The sequence below is a fragment of the Ruditapes philippinarum genome, unplaced genomic scaffold (genome assembly GCF_026571515.1).
Source record: "Ruditapes philippinarum isolate M1 unplaced genomic scaffold, ASM2657151v2 ctg1844_1_1_1_1, whole genome shotgun sequence".
Classification (NCBI taxonomy): Eukaryota; Metazoa; Mollusca; class Bivalvia; order Venerida; family Veneridae; genus Ruditapes; species Ruditapes philippinarum.
Genome location: NW_026867053.1, coordinates 16,892 through 36,016, shown reverse-complemented (window position 1 = coordinate 36,016; position 19,125 = coordinate 16,892). Strand labels below are relative to the sequence as shown.

At 35.1% G+C, this 19,125-nt stretch overlaps 1 protein-coding gene across 1 annotated transcript in view; it reads left to right on the top strand.

The window, feature by feature from the left end:
- Window positions 1-19,125, top strand: part of LOC132734650 (uncharacterized) — a 39,294-nt gene that overhangs the window by 7,513 nt on the left and 12,656 nt on the right. The window contains exons 2-3 of the mRNA XM_060721437.1: window positions 1,332-1,509; window positions 18,520-18,786. Of these exons, the coding sequence (XP_060577420.1) occupies window positions 1,380-1,509; window positions 18,520-18,786 (397 nt within the window). The 5' untranslated portion in view covers window positions 1,332-1,379. The remainder of the gene's footprint in view (window positions 1-1,331; window positions 1,510-18,519; window positions 18,787-19,125) is intronic.

The following is a 19,125-nucleotide window of genomic DNA, read 5'->3' as shown; positions in this document are numbered from 1 at the left end:
ACGGTGGTAGAGGGCATTGAGGGGGAGTGCAGTGTCAAGGAACCATAACTCTATTTTGCCAGGTTTTTGAATTATCTCCCCTTATAGAAAAATCTTGTCCGGGACATAACTCTAAAACTATAACAGATATCAACAAGAAACTTTGTAGGTGAATAGATCTCAATGGGTAGATGTGCAGTGCATAAGAACAATAACTCTTTTTGTCCTAATTTTGGAGTTATTGCCCTTTGTTAATTTTAACACTTTGAAATTTGTCCGGGACATTACTCTAAAACTATAAGAGATATCAAGATGAAACATTGTAGGTAGGTATATCTCATTGAGTAGAAGTGCAGTGCAAAAGAACCATAACTCTGTTAAGCCACATTTTTGAATTATCTCCCCTTTTAGAAAAATCTTGTCCAGGACATAGCTGTAAAACTATAAGAGATATCAACATGAAACTTTGTAGGTAGATATATTTCAATGGGTAGATGTGCAGTGCACAAGAATCATAACTCTGCTTTGCCTAATTGTGGAGTTATTGCCCTTTGTTTATTTTTACTTTTTGAAGTTGTCCAGGACATAACTCGGAAATCATAAGAGATATAAACAAGTAACTTGTAGGTTGATAGATCACATTTATTAGAAGTGCATTGCAAAGAACAGTAACTCTGCCTTGCTTCGTTTTGGAATAATTGCACTTTGAACTTTTCAACTACAAGAGGTGTACTTTCCTGTGTCCAAAACCTATTCGGGGAGCATCACCTGGCTCAAACCGGGCTCTTGTTAGCTCAGCTTTTTATACCCCCGAAACGAAGTTTGGGGGGGGGGTATATACTAGTAAAAAGAAGTCCTTCTAAAAGGTTGAACTATCCTTGAGCTTTAAAAGACCTTTACTGTCAAGGTCAAATTATTGAATTTTGTTTAAGTTGTAATAATTTTGTTATTTATGTACAGATTTAATTGTAAAAAAAGGAATTTTTTGGACCAGACAGACATGTTGAATAATCTTGATATAACCATGATCTTTAAATGACCTTAACAGTCAAGGTCAAATGATTTGAATTTTGTTTATATTTTCTTAACATGGTAATGATTCATACCTGGACATAACCACAAGTGTGACTACATCAACCTATTAAAATTTATAAAGAAGGAAAAACTTTTTTCTTTAATTTTCTTTTAAAGATTTGTTTAAACATTTTGTTTACTTTTAGAAAATGTAAAAAAAAGTTAATTGTTGCCCCGGTTTTAATTAATATCCAGACAAAAACTTCTAGTTATTTAAATAGAATTTGAGAAATGTGTAATTTGTTGCGCTTGACATATATTTATTTGATTATTTTCAGGTAATTTATTAAATTTTGAATTCAATATAGTGAAGCAGTTAAACAAAGATGACAGATCAGCTGTTTGGACCCATATATAGAAACAGGAGAGTACCAATTCCTGTAGATGAAGCTTTGAATATCTTAAAAACCATTGATCAGAGCAGATGTGTTAACGTTCCTCCAGAGAATCCTAAAGGTATCTTATTATTGGTAATAAATTTTACCCAGGCAGTGCTTTTTATGCCCCCGCCATGTAATGGCCGGGGCATATAGTGTTACCCTGTTCCGTCATTCCGTCATTCTGTCATTCCGTCATCATCAGTTTCCGTTCATTATCTTAAGAACGGTTGCACACATTCAACTCAAATTGACATATGGATATGTCATGAGAAAATACAGGTCAAGTTCGAATTTGGTCATGGTTCGATGATTTTTGGCAGAGTTATGCCTTTTACTTTGAAAATAATATGAAATTTCAGTTTCCATTCATTATCTCCCCAACGGTACAACACATTCAACTCAAACTTGACATATGGATATGTCATGAGAAAATACAGGTCAAGTTCGAATTTGGTCATGGTTCGATGATTTTTGGCAGAGTTATGCCCCTTTTACTTTGAAAATAATATGAAATTTCAGTTTCCGTTCATTATCTCCCCAAAGGTACAACACATTCAACTCAAACTTGACATATGGATATGTTATATGAAAATACAGGTCAAGTTCAAATTTGGTCATGGTTCGATGATTTTTGGCAGAGTTATGCCCCTTTTACTTTGAAAATAATATGAAATTTTCAGTTTCCGTTCATTATCTCCCCAAAGGTACAACCCATTCAACTCAAACTTGATATATGGATATGTCATGAAAAAATACAGGTCAAGTTTGAATTTGGTCATGGTTCGATGATTTTTGGCAGAGTTATGCCCCTTTTACTTTGAAAACAATATGAAATTTTTAGTTTCCGTTCATTATCTCCCCAAAGGTACAACACATTCAACTCAAACTTGACATATGGATGCGTCAAAAGAATGCGCAGGTCACGTTCAAATTTGGTCATGGTTTAATGATTTTTGGCAGAGTTATGCCCCTTTCACTTTGAAAGTAATATGAAATTTTCAGTTTCCATTTATTATCTCCCCAATGGTAAAACACATTTAACTCAAATTTGACATATGGATATGTCAAAGGAATGGGCAGGTCAAGTTGGAATTTGGTCATGGTTTGATGAATTTTTGGCAGAGTTATGTCCCTTTCACTTTGAAAATAATATAGATACATCTTAGGAATAAGCAGTTTAAGTTTGAATTTGGTCGTGGTTCAATGATTTTAGACACTTATCTTTCCTGAATGTTGGAAAAATTTTGAACTTTCAGTTTCAGCACTCATACTTTTAGCCATAATTTTGGCTACAAATATGCAATATGCTATTTTTAAAAGGTTAAGACTGAATAATTTCAGTGCCTTGAACATTGTATGAAAATGGTTTGTGTTAACATTGTATAGTTTTAAGGGCTTTGAACTTAAAATGAAAAAAATAATTAATGCACCATCTGAAATTTTGGCTGCATGCGGGGGCATCCGTGGCATGATGACACATTTCTAGTTTCACTTTAAGGGGCAGGGTAGCCCAGTGGCAAGAGCTGTGGAGAGGAGAAAATTGTGTCACTGGGGGAAAAGGGGAAAAATCTAGAAATGGATATAATTGCCTTTTATGCCATGGCAGCATCTGCAATGTGGTGGCATATTACAGGGTTCCCACGGTCAGAGAAAAGTCAGGGAAAATGTTTTTTTTTTCAAGGTCTGGGAAAAGTCAGGAAGTTTTGAAATTTGAAAAATAAGCAAAAGTCAGAGAAAAGTGAGGAAATTTTGTAAGAAAATAATGTTGGTCAAACAGTAGGAAGCAAAATCAGTAAAGGCAAAGGCAATTTCTTCCAATTTATTTTGGGTATCTTTATTGTTATATATGATTATGAGCGTCTTTTTTATTTTTATATTCTTTTACTTTTAAAAATATGCATTTGCCTGAAGATTTTGGATATTTTTTTTTTCATTTACAGTAACTAACTTATTTAGAACGAAGCTGAAAAGGGTTTAAGCATCCCTTTCCTCCTGAGCTGTTTTATGGTTTGTTCTTGTGAAAGAAGCTGAAAATCTTGCTCAGACAGCTGAAAAAAGATGAAATGGACTTGCTTGTGAAGTCCAATGCAAAGATCAATGCCTTTTTGTTAAATCTTAAAAAAACCTTCTTTAATGTTCATTAATTTTCATTATGTACATAAAGTAATAACTTTTAAATATTTTTGTGTGAAAAGAAACAACTAACATTGAAATGTCTTGTACATACTGTATTCCAAGAAAAGATTTCGCGCATTTTAAGTTAGCGGTTTTCGCGGTAGGCATGATTCCGCGAATCTTTATACCCGCGAATATGTCACTTATAACAAATCCGCGAACATTTCTAGCTTCAGCCAAATATATCATAAAAAGTGCAGAATATTTATTATAATCTACTTACACAAAAAACATATAAACACAGGTGCTATAGAAATGTGTAAAGAATAATTTATGTATGTTATTGATACTTGTTTGCACGCTGAAAGAAAATATCAATTATTAGTAATTATCATGCTTATTGACGTTATTTGCTAGTCACAGCGTTGACAAACGCATTTACAGTTTGCGAACATTGAATGACTTGGATTTTATTTGCTTGGAGTAGGTGTAATCCTTTGTTAAATGTACAAAAGCGATAAAGTGCTACATTGATAAACAGTTGTTATGTTGTTATTATATAATGAAAGCGATGTACAGTCCGATAATGTGTAAAAAAAATACGTATCGACATTTTGAAGATAAAGTCAGTTAGGATTCAAATTAGAATAAAAGCTAACGAGTCTGACTAAATCTTACTTAATAACATAATGAAAAAGGTAAGGAAATATGAAAGTGTTCACGGAACAACCGTCCTTGTTCAACTAGTCAATAGATGAAAATGGATCGAGTAACGTTGCGCTTAAGGTGCGAATTGTCAAAAAAAATAAAATAATTAAAAGCACCCAACAGGCAAAGTCATGCATCAAAAATGTAGCCTCCAAAAGCTGTTATTTAGGCCGTAACGACTTAACATTCGCGGAATTCGCGGTTACTACATATCCGCAAAAGTTTGTCTCCGCGAAAATGCCGACGTTGTGAAAAACGCGAAATATTGTATCCGCGAACATTTCTAGGAATACAGTATTCTGCAGTTTTTATGTAAAATATTCAATAGCTGGGAGCAAGGTCATGATTTTCAGAGATATTTATGAAATGATTCATGAACTCTAGCTGAGACAGTTATAAATATAAGGACATTATGATTCACACCATATTTTTTAAATATTGATTATGTTTTTAGAAATTGGTAATGCTTAATTGAAAAGATGGTATTTAAGAAAAAGTTTCTGTACCTGCATTTTAAAGTTTAATGCAGCTATGTTATACAGTTAATACCTGTTATTTGTCAATAAAAAAATCTTTTATTTTTGAATTATTGCACTATGGCCTTTGTATTTTAACATTAGACACATCTGCACTTGTGTCTAATGATTTGACATGCTGAAATATGACCTTCACCCCAAAATTCACTAGACACTACTGCATTATGGCAAAGTTCAATTATATAGTTAAGTAACAAAAAAAATCTACTACTGTTGTATTTATGCGGTGGCATAGCATTTTTAGCTGGACTATACGAAGAATATGGAGAGCTGTCCTACTCGCCCCGGCGTCGGCTTCCGCATCCAGATTTCTGATTAAAGTTTTGGTGCAGTAAAATATTTATCACTATAACTTTTTCATTTCTTAAGTCATCAACTTCAAACTTCAAATATATGTTCCTTATCATCAACCACATCTTATGTGACAAGGTTCATAACTCTAGCACCAATATTATTAGATTTATTTCCCCTTGAACTTAGAATTTTCCATAAAAAAATATAATTTTTTACTATTACTTCTTTATTTCTTCTTAATACTGTATGTGTAGAAATATTCGCGGGCTTCAAATTTTAACGATCTTCGCGGTGACATTCGATCCGCGAATTCATGTTTAGCGCCAATATTTCTACACCAATAATTTCTTAATAGTCATATTTTCGCGCTTCTGTAGAACAATGTATATCAGTGTGTGATATGCTTTCACACTTTCTATTTAAATCTTTACTGAGTAATTGGGTTTTGTTTTCCAAGTTATTCATCATTTAAAATCGTTGTTGTTTGTGTTTTTAGCTCACCTGTCACAAAGTGACAGGGTGAGCTTTTGTGATCGCTTTTCGTCCGGCGTCCGTCCGTCCGTCGTCCGTCGTCCGTCCATAAACTTTTGCTTTAAATGACATCTCCTCATAAACCACTGAGCCAATTTCATCCAAACTTGACAGGAATGTTCCTTTGGTGGTCACCTTTAAAAATTGTTCAAAGAATTTAATTCCATGCAGAACTCTGGTTGCCATGGCAACCGAAAGAAAAATCTTTAAATATCTTCTTTTAAACAACCCCAAGAGCTAGAGCTTAGATATTTGGCATGAAACATATTCTAGTAAGCGTCTACCAAGTTTGTTAAAATAAAAGCCCTGGGGTCAAAATTGGCCCCGCCCCAGGGGGTCATTGATTTTCCCTATATGCATATAGTAAAAACTTAAAAAATCTTCTTTTAAAGAACCATAAGAGCTAGAGCTTAGATATTTGGCATGAAACATCTTCTAGTGAGTGTCTACCAAGTTTGTTCAAATAAAAGCCCTGGGGTCAAAATTGGCCCCGCCCCGGGGGGTCATTGATTTTCCCTATATGCATATAGTAAAAACTTAAAAAATCTTCTTTTAAAGAACCGTAAGAGCTGGAGCTTAGATATTAAGCATGAAACATCTTCTAGTGAATGTCTACCAAGTTTGTTCAAATAAAAGCCCTACGGTCAAAATTGGCCCCGCCCCAGGGGGTCATTGATTTTCCTTATATGCATATAGTAAAAACTTAAAAAATCTTCTTTTAAAGAACCCAAAGAGCTAGAGCTAAGATATTAAGCATGAAACATCTTCTAGTGAGTGTCTACCAAGTTTGTTCAAATTAAAGCCCTATGGTCAAAATTGGCCCCACCCCCGGGTGGTCATTGATTTTACCTATATGCATATAGTAAAAACTTAAAAAATCTTCTTTTAAAGAACCCAAAGAGCTAGAGCTTAGATATTTGGCATGAAACATCTTCTAGTGAATGTCTACCAAGTTTGTTCAAATAAAAGCCCTTGGGTCAAAATTGACCCCGCCCCCGGGGGTCATAGATTTTCCCTATATGCATAAAGTAAAAACTTAAAAAATCTTCTTTTAAAGAACCCAAAGAGCTAGAGCTAAGATATTTAGCATGAAACATCTTCTAATAAGTGTCTACCAAGTTTGTTCAAATAAAAGCCTTGGGGTCAAAATTGGCCCCGCCCCAGGGGGTCATTGATTTTCCCTATATGCATATAGTAAAAACTTAAAAAATCTTCTTTTAAAGAACCCAAAGAGCTAGAGCTAAGATATTAAGCATGAAACATCTTCTAGTGAGTGTCTACCAAGTTTGTTCAAATTAAAGCCCTGCGGTCAAAATTGGCTCCACCCCGGGGGGTCATTGATTTTCCCTATATGCATATAGTAAAAACTTAAAAAATCTTCTTTTAAAGAACCATAAGAGCTAGAGCTTAGATATTTGGCATGAAACATCTTCTAGTGAATGTCTACCAAGTTTGTTCAAATAAAAGCCCTGGGGTTAAAATTGACCCCGCCCCAGGGGTCATAGATTTTTCCCTATATGCATATAGTAAAAACTTAAAAAATCTTCTTTTAAAGAACCCAAAGAGCTAGAGCTAAGATATTTAGCATGAAACATCTTCTAATAAGTGTCTACCAAGTTTGTTCAAATAAAAGCCCTGGGGTCAAAATTGACCCCGCCCCAGGGGGTCATAGATTTTCCCTATATGCATATAGTAAAAACTTAAAAAATCTTCTTTTAAAGAACCCAAAGAGCTAGAGCTAAGATATTTAGCATGAAACATCTTCTAATAAGTGTCTACCAAGTTTGTTCAAATAAAAGCCCTGGGGTCAAAATTGGCCCCGCCCCAGGGGGTCATTGATTTTCCCTATATGCATATAGTAAAAACTTAAAAAATCTTCTTTTAAAGAACCCAAAGAGCTAGAGCTAAGATATTTAGCATGAAACATCTTCTAATAAGTGTCTACCAAGTTTGTTCAAATAAAAGCCCTGGGGTCAAAATTGACCCCGCCCTAGGGGGTCATAGATTTTCCCTATATGCATATAGTAAAAACTTAAAAAATCTTCTTTTAAAGAACCCAAAGAGCTAGAGCTAAGAATTTAGCATGAAACATCTTCTAATAAGTGTCTACCAAGTTTGTTCAAATAAAAGCCCTGGGGTCAAAATTGGCCCCGCCCCAGGGGGTCATTGATTTTCCCTATATGCATATAGTAAAAACTTAAAAATCTTCTTTTAAAGAACCGTAAGAGCTAGAGCTAAGATATTTAGCATGAAACATCTTCTAATTGGTGTCTACCAAGTATGTTCAATTAAAAGCCCTGGGGTCAAAACTGGCCCCGCCCGGGTGGGGGGTCATTGATTTTTCCTTATATGTGTATAGCAAAAACTTAAAAAAATCTTCTTTGAAAAAACCCAAATAGCTAGAGTTTAGATATTAAGCATGAAACATCTTTAAGTAAATATCTACAAAGTTTGTTCAAATAAAAGGCCGGGGGTCAAAACTGGCCCTGCCCCAGGGGTGTCATTGTTTTTAACTATATGTGTATAGTAAAAACTTAAAAAATCTTCTTTTAAAAAACCCAATGAACTAGAAATTAGAGTTTAGCATGAAACATCTTCTTATGGGTGTCTACCAAGTCTGTTCAAATAAATAAATAAAAGCCCTTGGGTAAAAATTGGCCCGGGGGTGGGGGGGGGCCTATATACAGGTGAGCGACCTCAGGGCCATCATGGCCCTCTTGTTTAATTGTTTGTTCAGAAAAACCAAAACATGATCTGATCAGATGTCAAGACTTTTATGACACAAACTGTGAAAAATTATGCACGTGAACGGGCATTCTTTTGTTTGCTATAATCTTCCGCTAGACAATGTCTTTTTTTTCTGTACAATAGAGTATCGTTTGAGACCTGGTATTGAAAATAACTGTGAACTCCCACGATGATTATAGTAATTTTCCTTTTTTAACCTGATTGGTCTACGCCAATTTATGATTTTCGGCAGTCACCTCTGCGAATTCAAAATAGCGCGAATATTTGTATAGACCCCCAAAGTGGACCAAGTATTCAATTTTTAATCGGAAATGGTGTTTTGAAAGCAAGTCTCTGTGACTGTTTGTTGAGTTTCGGGTCACTTTGTGGAAATTCCATTTTTAACCAGGTTTTCCCAAGGAAAAAACTGGTTATTAGATTGAGGTATGTCGGCTGATGGATGGACGGGCGGGCGGGCCTAAACAATTTTAAGTTCACTATATAATCGATATAACACACATACAAACACACACACAGGTGAATCGCTATATTTTGTGATTGCTTTTCATCTGGTGTTTGTCTGTCCATCAATAAACTTTTGCTTTAAACGACATCTCATGAACCACTATTTCATCCAAACTTCACAGGAATGTTCCTTTGGTAGTCAACTGTTCAAAGAATTTAATTCCATGCAGAACTTCGGTTGTCATGGCAACCTAACGAAAAACTTAAAAAATCTTTTAAAAAACTGAAAGAGCTAGAGCTTTAATAGATATTAAGCATGAAACATCTTCTAGTGGGTGTCTACCAATTTGTCCTGGGGTAAAAATTGGCCCTGCCCCAGGGGGTCATTGATTTTCCTTATAATACCCCACAAAGGAAGTTCAGGGGGGGGTGGGGAGGAGGGTATATAGAATTTCAGCTTTTTCTTTTGGTCGGCCCTGTGTCCGTGGGTTGGGGTCACATTTTGTTTTTCCGGACAACCAACAAAATTTTTTGGAGTGAGGTATTGTAATCAAACTTGGTATATAACAACCTTATATGGAAACCCCAGTTGGTATTGCGTCAAGGTCACTGTTACTAAAAATAGAAAAATGGTTCTGGACAATTACTAGAGTAAGGAATGAGATATTGTAATCAAACTTGGTGTATAGCAAGCTTATGTGGAGACCATGCTTGGTATTGCATTTGGACCCCCTGGAGTCAAGGTCACAGCTACTAAAAATAGAAAAATGGTTTCCGGACAATTACTAGGGTTAGGAATGAGATATTGTAATCGAACTTGGTGTATAGCAGGCTTATATCAAGATCCTGGTTGGGATTGTAATAAATTGAAATAATTCTTTGTACACAAAGCTGATGATACTTTATTTACTGTAGGTTGAGTTCAAATTTTTCTTCAGACCACTTATTAAGTTGCAGGTGGGGTTTTAATCAAACTTAAAGGTTTGGGTCTGTTTTTTTATTAGTGAAAATTAAGAATTTCCCTTTTAAAATCCCAAATTAATACCCTAGAGCTTAGATTTAAAAAAATTTTTTGGCCCCCTTTTTAAAAAATTTTTTTTCCCCCAAAATTTTTTTTTTATTTTTTAAAAATTTTTTAAAAAAAATTTTTTAAAAATTTTAAAAAAAAAAAAAAAATTTTTTTTTTAAATTTTTAAAAAGGGGGCCCCAAACCCCCCCTTTTTTTTTTTGGGGGAAAAAAAAAAAAACCCCGGAATTTTCCCCAAAAAAAAACTTTTTTTCCCCCTTTTTTTAAAATTTTGGGGAATTTCCCCGGGGGGGGGGGGGGGTTTTTTTTTTTAAAAAAAAATTTTTAAAAAATTTTCCCCCCCCTTTCCCCCCAAAAAAACCCTTTTCCCCCCCCTTTTTTTTAAATTTTTCCCCTAGTAATCTACTTCAGTGATAGGTCTAGTTTGTATTAGTGAAAACTTAAGAAATCTTCTTTTCAAATACCATAATAGCTAGAGCTTAGATATTAAGCATGAAACATCTTCTAGTTGGTATCTACCAAGTTTGTTCAAATAATAGGCCTGGGGTCAAATTGCCCTGCCCAAAGTGTCATTGTTTATCCCTTTATGTATATAGTAAAAACTTTAAAAATATTATTTTAAAAAGTTCTTAAGAGCTAGAGCTAAGATATTTAGCATGAAACATCTTCTAATGGGTGTCCACCAAGTTGTTAAAAACTAAGGGCCCTTGGGTCAAAATTGGCCCTGTCCCGGGGTCATTGAATTCCCTTATATGTGGATAGTGAAAACTTAAAAAACCAAAGAGCTAGTGTTAAGATACTAAGCATGAAATATCTTCTAGTGAGTGTCTACCAAGTTTGTTCAATAAAGTCATGGGGTCAATATTGGCCCCGCCCAGGGCGGGGGTCATTGTTTTTCCTTATATGTGTATAATTAAAACTTAAGAAATCTTCATTCAAAAACCCCGAAGAGCTAGAGCTTAGATAATACCTCAAATATTTTCAAACTCCATTGACATATGGCTTTGAAACTTTGCACACTTGTTCACCATCATGACCCCAACATGTAGACAGGAGGAGGTAATTCTATCAAGCATTTTGATAGAATTATGCCCCTTTTTAGCTCGACTATTCGATAAGAATAAGTAGAGCTATTGTAGTCACCCGAGCGTCGGCGTAACCACTTACGTTAAAGTTTTTGTAATACCTCAAATATTTTCAAAGTCCATTGACATATGACTTTGAAACTTTGCACACTTGTTCACCATCATTACTTCAACCTGTAAACAGGAGGAGTTAACTGTATCAAGAATTTTGACAGAATTATGCCCCTTTTTCGACTTAGAATTTACGTTAAAGTTTTTGTAATACCTCAAATATTTTCAAAGTCCATTGACATATCTCTTTGAAACTTTGCACAACTGTTCACCATCATTGCCCCGACCTGTAAACAGGAGAAGGTAACTGTATCAAGCATTTTGATAGAATTATGCCCCTTTTTAGCTCAACTATTCCAAGAATATGAGAGCTATTGTAGTCCCCCCGGCGTCGGCGTCCGCGTTGGTTAAAGTTTTTTGTAAAGTCAAATATCTCAATTATTACTTGAGATATTCAATTGAAACTTACAATACTTATTTATAGTAACAAGGTACATCAGATTGACAAGTTTGATAACTCTGCCTACAATATTGACAGAATTATGCCCCTTTTTAACTTAGAAATTTTGGTTAAAGTTTTTTGTAAAGTCAAATATCTCAATTATTGCTTGAGATATTCAATTGAAACTTACAATACTTATTTATAGTAACAAGGTACATCAGATTGACAAGTTGTATAACTCTGCCTACAATATTGACAGAATTATGCCCCTTTTTAACTTACAAATTTTGGTTAAAGTTTTTTTGCAAAGTCAAATATCTCAATTATTGCTTGAGATATTCAATTTAAACTTACAATACTTATTTATTGTAACAAGGTACATCAGACTGACAAGTTGGATAACTTTGCCTACAATATTGACAGAATTATGCCCCTTTTTAACTTAGAAATTTTGGTTATAGTTTTTTGTAAAGTTAAATATCTCAATTATTGCTTGAGATATTCAATTGAAACTTACAATACTTATTTATAGTAACAAGGTCCATCAGATTGACAAGTTGGATAACTCTGCCTACAATATTGACAGAATTTTGCCCCTTTGGAACTTAGAAATTTTGGTTAAAGGTTAAAGGTCTTCAAAGATATTTACTTGAAACTTTACACATGCACTTAGGGTCATAATTGGAGGGTCATAATTGTATGTCACTGACCAAGTTCCATAAATCTATCATGCATTAAGGCTGATTCATATCCCCTTTTCTACTTAGTCTCTTGGTTAATGTTTACATGCAAGTTTTACATATCTCAATAACTATTAAAGATATTTATTTAAAACTTCACATATGCATTTAGGGTCATAATTGTAGGTCACTGACAAAGATCCATAATTCTATCTTGCATTTAGGCTGATTTTTCTCCCCTTTTTCAACTAAGAAATTCATGGTAAAGTTTTGCTTGTAAGCTGTTATCTCAATAACTACTGAAGGGTTTGTGCCTTTTTTGGGACAATTTTATGCATTCATAGTAATAAAGCAGTGATTTACTTGATAAAACATCTTAATAACAAGCCTTTGTACCTTTTCTGTCAAATTTATGTATTCATAGGTAATTAGTGTTATTATACTCATTAAAACACCCTTGTGACATTACCTTCCGAATAGTCAAGCCAATACTGTTTAATTAGACTCTCTCTAAGGCCTATAACAAGAACTTATAAAAAAAATTAGCCCTTTTGTTAACTTAAAAAATTTAACATTATCAAGGCTCTTTTACTATCAAGCACTTAGAATAGTCGAGCGTGCTGTCCTACCGACAGCTCTTGTTCGACTTAGAATTTACGTTAAAGTTTTTGTAATACCTCAAATATTTTTAAAGTCCATTGACATATGGCTTTGAAACTTTGCACACTTGTTCATCATCATTACCCCAACCTGTAAACAGGAGGAGGTAACTGTATCAAGCATTTTTTTTACTATCAAGCACTAAGAATAGTCGAGCTTGCTGTCCTACCGACAGCTCTTGTTTGACTTAGAATTTACGTTAAAGTTTTTGTAATACCTCAAATATTTTCAAGGTCCATTGACATATGGCTTTGAAACTTTGCACATTTGTTCACCATCATGACCCCAACATGTAGACAGGAGGAGGTAACTCTATCAAGTATTTTGACAGAATTATGGCCCTTTTTCGACTTAGAATTTATGTTAAAGTTTTTGTAATACCTCAAGTATTTTCAGGGTCCATTGACATATGGCTTTGAAACTTTGCACAACTGTTCACCATCATTGCCCCGACCTGTAAACAGGAGGAGGTAACTGTATCAAGCATTTTTAGGTCACCTTGCACAAAGTGCAGGTGAGCTTTTAGGATGGCCAACCAAATGGCGTCCGTCGTCTGTCGTCCGTCCACATTTTAAATATTCTAAGGACATCTTCTATGATACCGCAAGGCCAGTGTTAATGAAACTTGGCAGGAATACTCTTTGTATGAAGCTCTATCAAGATTGTTCAAAGAATTCCATTTCATGCAGAACTCTGGTTGCCATGGCAACCGAAAGAAATATCTTTAAATATCTTCTTTTAAAGAACCCAAAGAGCTAGAGCTAAGATATTTAGCATGAAACATCTTCTAATGAGTGTCTACCAAGTTTGTTCAAATAAAAGCCCTAGGGTCAAAATTGGCCCCGCCCCAGGGGGTCATTGATTTTCCCTATATGCATATAGTAAAAACTTAAAAAATCTTCTTTTAAAGAACCCAAAGAGCTAGAGCTAAGATATTTGGCATGAAACATCTTCTAGTGAGTGTCTACCAAGTTTGTTCAAATAATAGCCCTGGGGTCAAAATTGGCCCCGGCCCGGGGGGTCATTGATTTTCCCTATATGCATATAGTAAAAACTTAAAAAATCTTCTTTTAAAGAACTGTAAAAGCTAGAGCTTAGATATTTGGCATGAAACATCTTCTAGTAAATGTCTACCAAGTTTGTTCAAATAAAAGCCCTGGGGTCAAAATTGGCCCTGCCTCAGGGGGTCATTGATTTTCCCTATATGCATATAGTATAAACTTAAAAACTCTTCTGTTAAAGAACCCAAAGAGCTAGAGCTAAGATATTTAGCATGAAACATCTTCTAATGAGTGTCTACCAAGTTTGTTCAAATAAAAGCCCTGAGGTCAAAATTGGCCCTGCCCCAGGGGGTCATAGATTTTCCCTATATGCATATAGTAAAAACTGAAAAAATCTTCTTTTAAAGAACCCAAAGAGCTAGAGCTAAGATATTTGACATGAAATATCTTCTAGTGAGTGTCTACCAAGTTTGTTTAAATAAAAGCCCTGTGGTCAAAATTGGCCCCGTCCCGGGGGGTCATTGATTTTCCCTATATGCATATAGTAAAAACTTAAAAAATCTTCTTTTAAAGAACCGTAAGAGCTAGAGCTTAGATATTTGGCATGAAACATCTTCTAGTGAATGTCTACCAAGTTTGTTCAAATAAAAGCCCTTGGGTCAAAATTTGCCCCGTCCCAGTGGGTCATAGATTTTCCCTATATGCATATAGTAAAAACTTAAAAAATCTTCTTTTAAAGAACTCAAAGAGCTAGAGCTAAGATATTTAGCATGAAACATGTTCTAATGGGTGTCTACCAAGTATGTTCAAATAAAAGCCCTGGGGGTTAAAACTGGCCCCGCCCCGGGGTTCATTGATTTTCCTTATATGTATATAGCAAAAACTTAAAAATCTTCTTTGAAAAAACCCAAATAGCTTGAGTTTAGATATTATACATGAAACATCTTTAAGTAAATATCTACAAAGTTTGTTCAAATAAAAGCCCGGGGGTCAAAACTGGCCCTGCCCCAGGGGTGTCATTGTTTTTAACTTTATGTGTATAGTAAAAACTTAAAAAATCTTCTTTTAAAAAACCCAATGAGCTAGAACTTAGATGTTTAGCATGAAACATTTTCTTATGGGTGTCTACCAAGATTGTTCAAATAAAAGCCCTTGGGTAAAAATTGGCCCGGGGGGGGGCAATATACAGGTGAGCGACCTCAGGGCCATCATGGCCCTCTTGTGATAGAATTATGCCCCTTTTTAGCTCGACTATTCGAAGAATATGAGAGCTATTGTAGTCCCCCCAGCGTCAGCGTCCGCGTCTGCGTTGGTTAAAGTTTTTTGTAAATGCAAATATCTCAATTATTACTTGAGATATTCAATTGAAACTTACAATTCTTATTTATAGTAACAAGGTACATCAGATTGACAAGTTTGATAACTCTGCGTACAATATTGACAGAATTCAGGGCTCTAGCTAGACCAAAATTTTAGGGAGAAGTGACTTCTCCCTCAGCTCCTATCAGGGAGAAGTTTGACGACATAAGGAGAAGTGAAAAAGGGCTTAGCACATTGATTTGATCTATAAAAAGGAGTTTTACATATTTATTGATAGTGATATTTGAAGTATAAATTCTAAAACCCTCTATCATCAGACCATTATAATGTTTTCTTCCTGATTAACTCCACACACCCCCCTCCCTTAAGAAAATTTTCATTGTACAACACATACTGGCAAAATTCGCAATCAAAATTAATGTAAACAATACCTTAAGGAATTTTCATTAATAAACTACATTTTAAGTGCTATTGGGCACATTTTAACAAAACAAATTTTCCTTTTGGTATCTATTTTTTTCATCGTAAAAATCGGCATCGCGAAAATATGTGACAAATGAAAATTTGTCTGTTTCCTGCAGAAACACTTAAAATTCTAGTTGTTGTCGATTTTGATTATATTAAATTAAATATTCAATGATCATTTTTAGATTGTTATTCATCGCTATTGCAACAGGCATTGTAAAACAAAATTTTCAAATTTGTAGTTTACCGCATTATAAATTTACGTACCGACGTTTATGACAAAGTTTACTGCTGTTTTTCGACTTGTCCAAAATTGGTCTAATGTGGGTCAATAAGTTCTTTAACAAATTTCATTTTTACTATCAAACAGGTATCAAACCATTTACTTGTGCTTCTGTGTGTATTAATTTATATGCAAGTAAATTTAAACGGTCTGTGTGAGGTTGCGTGTATATTTAATTACTGTCAAATATGGTAAGAGCAATTCCGGGTGTAATCTTTTTACACTCGCTGATAAAATAGTGACAGGTGTCGTAAAATTATGCTTAAAAAATGTGATGTTTACATCGGCGATTTAAATGGCAATAATGTCCGATGCATCTGCATATCATGTCACTTAAATGTGTTAATTGATGTCAATTATCGGCAGTAAAGTCTGTGCGTCACCAATTCAGTTTGATTTATGCCTGGAGGCGAGGATTAACTTAATTAACATGCGCTGTATGATAGCTTTATGTACATGTGCCGATGGGTCAGTAAAAAAGCGCGGCGAAGTCGTTTTCGCTTTGATGTTCAAACTCGGCGAAGTTCTGAAACTTTAGGCGACTTAGTCGCCCAAATCGCCCAGTTGCTTGGGCCCTGGAATTATGCCCCTTTTTAACTTAGAAATTTTGGGTAAAGTTTTTTGTTAAGTCAAATATCTTTCGACTTAGAATTTATGGGTTCTTTTTTTAATACCTCAAATATTTTCAAAGTTCATTGACATAAGTCTTTGAAACATGTTGAAATTTATACTCTTCTTTGAGAGCATAATAGGACTTTCTCCAAGGCCTATAACTGTAATATGGATTTAAAGAAAAATTTGTCCTTTTTCTTTACTTCGAAAGTTTTACCTTTTAATCAAGGCTTTCTTACTATCAAGCACTAAGAATAGTCCAGCGTTGCTGTCCTACCGACAGCTCTTGTTTAAAAATGTTTTTAAACAACATTGTAATTATACCCCCAAAAACGAAGTTTGGGGGGGGGTATATAGGAGTCACCCGGTGGTCGGTCGGTTGGTTGGTTGGTCGGGCGGTCGGTTGGTCCAGACGTCCGTTGCATTTTCCTTGTCCTGAGCATAACTTGAAGACTAATGGTTGGAATTCAATATAACTACATACAATGGTCAAGCACATTGAGAGGAAGTGCAGTGCACAAGAACCATAACTATTTTGACTAATTACAGAGTTATTGCCCTTTGTTACTTTTCCTTGTCCGGGGTATAACTTGAAAACTACTGGTTGAAATTCAAAACAACTTCATACAATTGTCAAACACAATAAGGGGAAGTGCAGTAGTAACCATAACTCTATCTAAAGTAATTACAGAGTTATTGCCCTTTGTTGCTTTTCCATTGCTTTTTTATTTGTCCGGACCATAACTTGAAGACTAATGGTTTGAATTCAATATAACTACATACAATGGTCAAGCACATTGAGAGGAAGTGCAGTGCACAAGAACCATAACTCTATCTTGACTAATTACAGAGTTATTGCCCTTTGTTACTTTTCCTTGTCCGGGGCAAAACTTGAAAACAACTGGTTGGAATTCAAAACAACTTCATACAATTGTCAAACACAATAAGGGGAAGTGCAGTGCACAAGAACCATAACTCTATCTAAAGTAATTACAGAGTTATTGCCCTTTGTTACTTTTTCATTAATTTTTTTGTCCGGACCATAACTTAAAGACTAATGGTTGGAATTCAATATAACTTCATACAATGGTCAAGCACATTGAGAGGAAGTGCAGTGCATAAGAACCATAACTCTATCTTGACTAATTACAGAGTTATTGCCCTTTGTTACTTTTCCTTGTCTGGGGCATAACTTGAAAACTACTGGTTGGAATTCAAAACAACTTCATACAATTGTCAAACACAATAAGGGGAAGTGCAGTGCACAAGAACCATAACTCTATCTAAAGTAATTACAGAGTTATTGCCCTTTGTTGCTTTTCCATTGCCTTTTTTGTCCAGACCATTACTTGAAGACTTAATGGTTTGAATTCAATATAACTTCATACAATGGTCAAGCACATTGAGAGAAAGTGCAGTGCACAAGAACCATAACTCCATTTTGACTAATTACAGAGTTATTGCCCTTTGTTACTTTTCCTTCTCCAGAGCATAACTTGAAAACTACTGTTTGGAATTCAATACAGTTGTCAAGGACATTAAAAGGAAGGGCAGTGCACAAAAGCCATAACTCCATTTTGACAAAATTCAGAGTTACTGCCCATTGATACTTTTCCTTGTCAGGAGCATAACTTAAAACGTACTGGTTGGAATTCAAAACAACTTCATACAATGGTCAAGCACAATAAGAGGAAGTGCAGTGCACAAGAACTATTACTCTATCTTCAGTATTTATAGAGTTATTGCCCTTTGTTCCTTTTCTTTGTCTTTCTGGACTTATTACAGAGTAATTCAATTAAACTTCATCAATGGCCAACCGCATTGAAAGGAAATGCAACATATAAGAACCACAACTATCTATAATTGCCCACAACCATAACTCTATATTTCAATTCTTTTACAAGGTATTCTGTTACTAGTAACATCCTCATTTCCGAAGCAGTCTTGTGGGGGTATTAATCACATTTAGTGATAGTTCTAGTTTCTTTTGGTATTAGAACAATAACATGATTTGTAGTTTGATTCCTGAATCATCTGGTCTGAATCCTGGATAGGACTATACAGCCATATTCTTGTTGTTGTAGATGGTGACATTTATGTGTTTAAACCAACCAATGGTCAGATGGGTGACAACTGGAAAGAAGACACACACCAGTGGCGTATCATTTCCTCAGTCCACCTACCACGGCGCAATCCTGCAATTTTAAAACGTGTATATGCATTAATGAATCCTGATGGCGAAGTTGACAAAGAGTTAAGAAAGGAAGTCTATAGTCAAGAAGGGGGTCAGAATAACCTCACCTTACTGCATTTCCTGGGCAACTTTGAGTTTGAGGTTGATAAAAGATTAGGTATACTGTTATATAAATTAGTTGCTTTGTCTGTGAAGCACTTTTTGAAAGGGGATTAGGCCTTCATTTGAGCCCCACCATGACAAAATCAACATGGTGGGTTTGCGACCAGCATGGATCCAGACCAGCCTGAACATTCGCTCAGTCTGATCAGGATCCATGCTGTACGCTATCAGTTTCTGTACTTGTAATAGGGTTTGTAAGCGAACAGCATGGATCCTGATAAGACTGCGCAGATGCGCAGGCTGGTCTGGATCCATGCTGGTAGCAAACCCACTATGTTGATTTTGTCATGACACGGCTCATAACTGTTTTTCCTAAATGCATTTGCCCAACAGC